At 37.5% G+C, this 7,232-nt stretch overlaps 1 protein-coding gene across 13 annotated transcripts in view; it reads left to right on the plus strand.

Moving 5' to 3' along the window:
* The window catches only part of LOC115084679 (poly(rC)-binding protein 3-like), a 1,201,673-nt gene extending 1,194,795 nt beyond the window's left edge, over positions 1 to 6,878 (plus strand). For 12 of the 13 annotated variants that reach the window (XM_029589869.1, XM_029589872.1, XM_029589868.1 and 9 more), the window contains one exon: positions 1,956 to 6,878. In XM_029589869.1, coding sequence (XP_029445729.1) covers positions 1,956 to 2,304 — 349 coding nt within the window. In that variant the 3' untranslated portion in view covers positions 2,305 to 6,878. The remainder of the gene's footprint in view (positions 1 to 1,955) is intronic. The other variant, XM_029589878.1, reaches the window with a different exon arrangement.
* Positions 6,879 to 7,232: the final 354 nt, after the last annotated feature.

Consider the following 7,232-nt stretch of genomic DNA (forward strand, 5'->3'; position numbering starts at 1 on the left):
TACTGAAAGAAAACTGGATGCCTATAGTTAGGAACATTTTCAACCAAATTAGGGGCCTAAATTTGGGGCTGAAAACTTTCCTAATTTTAAGTGTCTAAAAACTGAGGCCCCTAAATTTAGGTCTGGGGTTTTTTTTCACCTGCATTTAGGTACTGAAGTTAGGTGCCTACTGTTGAAAATTAATGCTAGGTGCCCAATTTTCATCCTCTGTTCTGACCCTACCCACGATTTTGCCTACTTTCTGGACTCTGGTGAAAACAGGTACCTAATTTTAGGTACTCAGCCAGGTTGGAGGGAGGATCTTTATTTAGGAAGATCTAAGTGATTAACACCTTAAGTTAGGCATCTTGTTCTTTTGAATATGGATCCCTATTTGGCTAGACATGCACAGCATGAAATGGAGTGCTACATGCATTTGCTATCAGGGGGCTCTCTTTTTGTATGGTTGTGCATACGCTGGTAATGATTGTACCAAACCAAGTTGTTATAACATAATTGAGGCAATCAGAAAAGAAATATAAGATTACTTTTTTTGTTTCATGGTATTTGTGTTATGTTATCCAATTCAACCATTTCCTACTTAGCTTGCACATAAATACAAGTGCTTACACTACATACATTTTTACACAGTAAATGGATTTGAACTTTTTAAATCCTAGTTACAAACATTTTTAAAATAAATACAGTTCCAGCTAACAAATGACATAGTCTGCATAAGCACACAATCTGCTACATGAAAGTAGCTGCCATATATACAATAGGCAAAAGTTGTAATCCTTGTTCCACAATAGTTGCACAGGATGTGATATGCATTCTTCTGAGAGGTCCCTTGGATCATCTTCACATTGGAATCCATAACCAGCACAAGAACTGGAGTATCTCTGAAAGCAAGTGTTTGCTGCAAGACAGGGAGCCCAAGGTCCTTCCCACAGTGGTCTTTTAGAAGCTCAAATATTAGCAGAAGGAACTTGCACAAGTGGTCTTGGTTTTGGCCACATATCAAATCATTCTAGAGGTTAGTTCTGCAGTATGAGCACTGATCTATACAAGGACAATGTTAGTGAGATCATTTACTTAGAATTCTACTGCTGTAACCTAAGGGCTTAGTTCTGTACAGTTCTGCAGCCTGAGGGACATGTCCAATAGTGGAAACACTTTTAGTGAAGGAGGTTCCTAGATTGTGCAGGAGAGAACAATATGTTTATGCAGAATTGATTCAATGACAACAAGTCCTTTCTTCTAAATATGACCTCCAGAGTTGGAACCATCTAGCAAAGCATGAGTGACCTTTGCCACACATACTGAGAATCAGTATAACATTGAGAACCACACACCCTGTTCAGTTTTAAAAAATAGATTGAGTAGAATGTAACAAGCACAATAAAATAATATTTCCTTGAACCCCAAAATGCAAGTCAGTACCAAATTTCTAATGACCAGAAACATGCCAAATACTGAGGAAGCTGAGGAAAGAAAAAAAAAAAAAGCAGGACATTTTTCTAAGGCAAACATTTCAGTGCTGGGGAGTAAACTTCACTATTATTTTCAAGTTCCTATTTTTGGTTTAGTTTCCTTTTGTTTTGCTTTTCCATCTTTTGCCATTATTCACATTTCTTAGATTTATTTTGTCATTGATGTAGAGGAGAAACCATGTACTTGAAAGCAAAAGTGTAGAGTCTCAGTGATGTTCCTTCATCAAATCATGAAATACCCTTTTGTTATTTCTCTTCTTTAACACATAACATGTTCCTCCTTTGACCCTCATTTTTTTCCTTTTTTCTCTCTTTTTCTCTCTCCTTCTCTCCCTCCCACCACTTGTCTGGTCCTTTTGTCACCCAATCTAATCCCCCCTTTTATGTTTGCTCCCCAACTTCCTTCCTTCCTTTGTGCTCCACTGTGACCCTGGCTTGACCCTCCCAAACCTGTGTTGTTCCTCTTCCTCTCTTCGTTTGCAGCTTAGAGATGGCTAAAGTCAGCACCCAGACTGCTTCCGTCACGAACCCCGCTGACCTCAACATGAACCTCTCTCAGTCTGCCACCCCTACTTCCACCCCCTCCTCTATGGCTGTGCTGGCGGCAGCGGCTGCTGCCTCCGCAGTCAACGTCAGTACCCCTCCCCCTTTACCGACTTCCCACTACGCTGTTCCCGTCTCCAGTCTGCTTGGCATGAAAACTGTCCCGCTCCTGGCGCTAAATGCTGCGGCCGCTGCGGGGGCCACAGGGAATTTATCCGCTTACACCGCCAAAATTCCATCGACGAGCGGGGTTAAGAAATCTGACCGTCAGAAGTTTGCTCCGTATTGAAGGGATGAGAGAATTTTTTATTTAAATGGAAGTTTTCCCAAACTACCAGGATTATGTGATAGATAAATAGTCATTAAGGAAACAATATGGCATACTTTCCAAGTCTTTTTATTTGTCTTAAATTGCTAGTGTTAACTGTTGCCATCTCAAATTTATCTTCCATGTTCATGACTATTAATGCAAATATAGCAACTAGTTCCAACAGCTTATAACCTTTTTTTTAATTTTGATTAAAAGAGCTGGCATGTCTGGTTTGCTAGCATTCTGTAGGGTCTTATTCAATCAAGATTTTTTTTCAGCAGGCACAAAATGAGGACATGTCCTCTTTTTGAATAAGGCCCCGTATGCATTGAGTTAGAGTTACCAGCTCTCACCAGATAAGGTGAGCAGGCTGAGCCAAGCCCTGGTTTTACCACACACTGCATCAGTATGTTCCTGACGCTCTTTTTTTTTTTTTTTTTTTTTAAAGAAATTCAACCGCATACACAACAGTGTAATGAAGTAAAACCCAGACTGCTACAACCTGTCCAGAAGGAATAGGGTTAGTAGGTAGCCTTAAGTACCACTTGGCCTAGCTGGTGCCATTTTCATGTGATGAATCCCAAATATTTAAAATGCTCCTTCCTTGGCATATCCCTTGCCTATGAGTTGGACAACTGGAATAGGCTTAGTATTTGGAAAATGTCAAAATGATAACCACGTCCCCCAAGTTTTCTCCTCCGCTGATAACATACAGAAGAAGTCAGGTTTCTTTTTTCCTCATCTACATTTTATCATCTAGTTTTTAAGCATTTAACATACTTTATTTAATGATTTAGCATTCATAAATACTACATCAGCTTAGTAGATAGCACATATGAAAAGCCTCAATTATAATAATATACAATGAACTGAGTATTGGGAATTTTCTACGGTAAAACTTTATTCAGACAGGATTTCTCCAACAGTGAGATCATGCTTTGCTCATCAGGACTGCACCATGATAAATCCCATTTCCTGACTGCAGGGCAGCAGCTATATAAATGTACTCAAACAACAATGGCACACAGCTATATTTAAACCAAAATGACAATGCTAAAAATCAGGAAAACTGATACAGGCAACTTAGTGCTAAAACCTGAGCTGGTCAAATTAACGAGAAAAGAGTAAAAAGCATTTTAAACCTCTAACTGTTTTTGTAGTGAATAAGAATATTGCTGCAGGCATCTGGCAGGTACTAATTCAGTAGCATGCCTGTGAAATGATGTCTGCCCAGTGTCTATTTACAGTAGCTAAATCTTAGTGTGCATTATAATGGCAAGAGAAACATATTATGGGGGAAAATCACAGCCTAACCACAACTCACTGGCCTCTAAGTTAATTAGAATTCATTAGTTAATGCCATCACTTGTTGAATTCTTATTAAAGCGATTATGAATGGCAGACACTGTATTTTGGAGGACGGGGTGGGAGGGGGGCGGGCTCGGTCACATGCCAGATAAGGGTTTTTGTGTCATAATGTCTCCTGACAAGTGATTGCATGCCCAGTGAAGCAGTGCTCCAGAATGCCTTAATGTGGCATTCTGGAGCCACATACTACATATTTCTGAAACAAAGAAAACATACAAAGAAAGTTCTTTTCTATGTGTGTATTAATGGAATAGTTCAATATCCTTTCCTATTCCCAGATCCTTGTATAAGTTAAAACAGTGTCACCAATGACTTAATGAGGTTTTACTGTCATAGCTCTATTATACTATGCTTGGACTCACACAGCCAATCGGGTGTCTTGTTTCTGTTATTCCCAGTTGGTAAACTGTGTCTTTAAATGGTCCTTAAATCTTTAAAAATCATAATGATAGCATGAGTGTGGCCAACAAGCAAAGAGGATGCTAGCTAAGAAATCGTTTCAAACTAGAAATGTCTCTGCGTTCTGGTTTCTTGGGTGTTCCATCATGCCAGGTGATACACAAGTTTTCTTTTCCAGAAATAAAATTGCAATGCATGCATGACCTCTAGTGGCTATTCCCAAACCCAGGTGCTCCTGATATTTCCCAGGTGCAGTGTTCTTGTCTGGTAAAACTTGCTCACAATGGAGGTAATTTTCAAAGGAGATGAGCGTGTAAATGTAACATGCTATCGGAGCAATTTTCAAAAGCCCATTTATGCACTTAAAGTGCACTTACTTGTATAAATCCTATTGACAATTTAATGACATATATTGTAGCAATTTTCAAAAGCCCCCTTATACACGTAAAGTGCATTTCCACATGTAAGACTCAGTTTTAAGCAGGTAAATGCTTTTGAAAATCACCCCCATATTGTATTTATAATTAGCATGTCAAAGCAGAATAGCTTCCCCATCTGCTCAAATCCTAATTGCATGACTATGAAAAAGAACGCTGCATGCAAAATAGAACTGCTTCCAGAAAAAAACATTAAGTGGGAAAATGTGATGTCCAGATGCCTTAATAAATCCAGTCAACAAACCCCTCGTCAATGATTTCCCAGTGAAGAAATGCTTTGCTGTACTGCAATGGCACTTCCTTGGTCAATAGCTTGGAATGTAGAGATCTAGCAGTCAATATTAGCCCTGGAGAAAACTGGATTCTTTACTGGTTGTGATACCCATCATTGGACCAAAACAAATTTGGCACAGATAATGTTACATGTGCTTTTGAGACCACAAAGGTCCTTTCTTCAGATCTCAAATAATCACATCCAAAGTAGGACCCTGCGTAGTCTTGAAAGGTCGCGTGTATCATCATCTTAGTGTAATCTTTATGTCTGCTCAATAAAAGGCATCCCGACCTGCAGAGGATTCCTCATTATGGAAGAAGGTAGATGTCGCCCTCTCTATTATTCCATCCTTCAAGCACAAGCCAGTAGGAGAAGAAAATAACATTAAAATTGCAACCTCAGACTCGGTTTGTACAGAAAAGCTTGCACATTCAGATTGTGGGTTCTGTGCCATGCTTGGAATCAATGACTCTGAATTTAATAACACAGTTTTACAAACGCATGAATAGAAATTGAATGTGCACTGCCCTACTGACCGAAAAGTCATTTTGATCCATTTTTTAATGCACCACTCATTAAAAAAAGAAAAAGAAACAAACAAAACAAAAGCATAAACCAACATATCGATGTTGCAAACTAAAATAATTCTTTGTTGCTGCAGTACTCAAAGGCTTCAGCTTTTACTGGACTGCAGCCATAATTGAAAAAGAAAGATGAAATTAGTTGGCAAAGAAAAACAAAAATCTCTTGTTGCAAGAATAAAATGGCAAGCAGTGGCCAGTGCTCTGACATGCGATATCTGGCAGCTGTTGGAACTAGTTTTTAATTGCATTTTCTGTTTGTCCATTCATCTTTTATTTTTTTGGTTGCTTAATTTGCATTGTGTAGCACTGATTCAGTAATGCAATATTGTTTTCCCTCACTGCATCTGAATGCAGAATCCCATTGGCTTGTCACATTCTTTCATGTTAGCACCCCTGATAACACAAAGTTTTAAGCGGCTGAAATTTGCATTAAGTGAATTTTACTAGCGACAAAAATGCCCCAAAAAACAACAGACTTCAAATGCAATATTTTCCAAAATATGGTATTCAAAGTTTTTTAAGAAGTGTGTGATTGTATAGGGCTAAGTACTATTGCAGTATTCTGTGTCTGTTCCGTGTACTCTAAGCTTCTCTCCACATTGGTACCTTACCACTAAATTCACCAGTGGAAACCTTTGTAGAACTACCAGACTAACAGTGTGCCCAGGCCCAGTTAGGGACATTTGTTTTTGTTCTGCTCTGTTTTGTTCCTATAGTGAAAGAAAAATGGAAATGACGTCAAGAAATCTCAGATATTTAAACAGCTCTAGATAACTGCTGTAAAATTGTACCAGTGTTTTCAGAACTAAAGTATAAAAAAAAAAAAATATATATATATATATATATATATATATATATATATATGAATTTGTTTGCATTGAAATGCTGTTCACTGCTGATTGTATTCGTGTGTTATTTTTTAATGGTGAGAAGATTTTTTTTTTTTTGCTTTTCTTTCTATTTTTTTCTTCCTCGTTTTTGTTCCTACATTTTAGGCTGTCTTCAGAAGTTACTGGCCTGGGGGCTCTGTAATGTATCTCATCAGTGCTCCTAGTGCATTAGCCATGAGACAGGACTTTTCCAAAGCCACATGAGGCAATGATTTCTATGGAATCTACAGAGGAATTTCTGCCATTTCTAACTTTCTTATTATTCTGAGACATTAAATAAAACTGCTTCTTTTATTCTGAGCAACTGTGCTTCCTAACTCTTGTGTTAATCTCATTACTGTTTCCAGTTTTAAGATTATTGTGGTTCACATAACATTAAGCAAATCTTCTGTTGTTTTTATTTTATTTATTTATTGTTGTTATTAATTTTTTTGGTCAATGTTCATGTTTTTTGGTTAGCCTGTATAAAAAGCATGGGCTCTTGGTGTCCAAATCACTGTATTCAGATATAGACAAAATAGTAAGTTCAATGAAATGTTTTTATAAATAAACAGTTTTCTTGATTTAAAAAAAAATAAAAATGGTAGCTTTGTGTACATAATTTCTGTTTGTTTGAATTTTCTTTGTGCATTTAATTTAATGACCCTGCAAAATACATTCATTTAGAGAGCAGACTAATAAATTCTATTTGGTTCTCTCCTGGTTTATATTTATATGACCCTACAATCGCAGCAATATTTTCACAGGCAAATGTGTCCCATAGAACATGGCAAAGGTAAAAATACTATAAAAAAATAATATGCAGATATATACACATATACACACACATTTATCTGTGGTATTTTTCAATTATGGATGAAACACTTTTCTACTTTCTACCCCTGCATGATGGTCCCAATCATCCTATGAAGTGACATCCTGCTGGAATTCAGACAGAGTATGTCACATTGGAACA

The sequence above is a fragment of the Rhinatrema bivittatum genome, chromosome 2, assembly GCF_901001135.1.
Source record: "Rhinatrema bivittatum chromosome 2, aRhiBiv1.1, whole genome shotgun sequence".
NCBI classification, from domain to species: Eukaryota; Metazoa; Chordata; class Amphibia; order Gymnophiona; family Rhinatrematidae; genus Rhinatrema; species Rhinatrema bivittatum.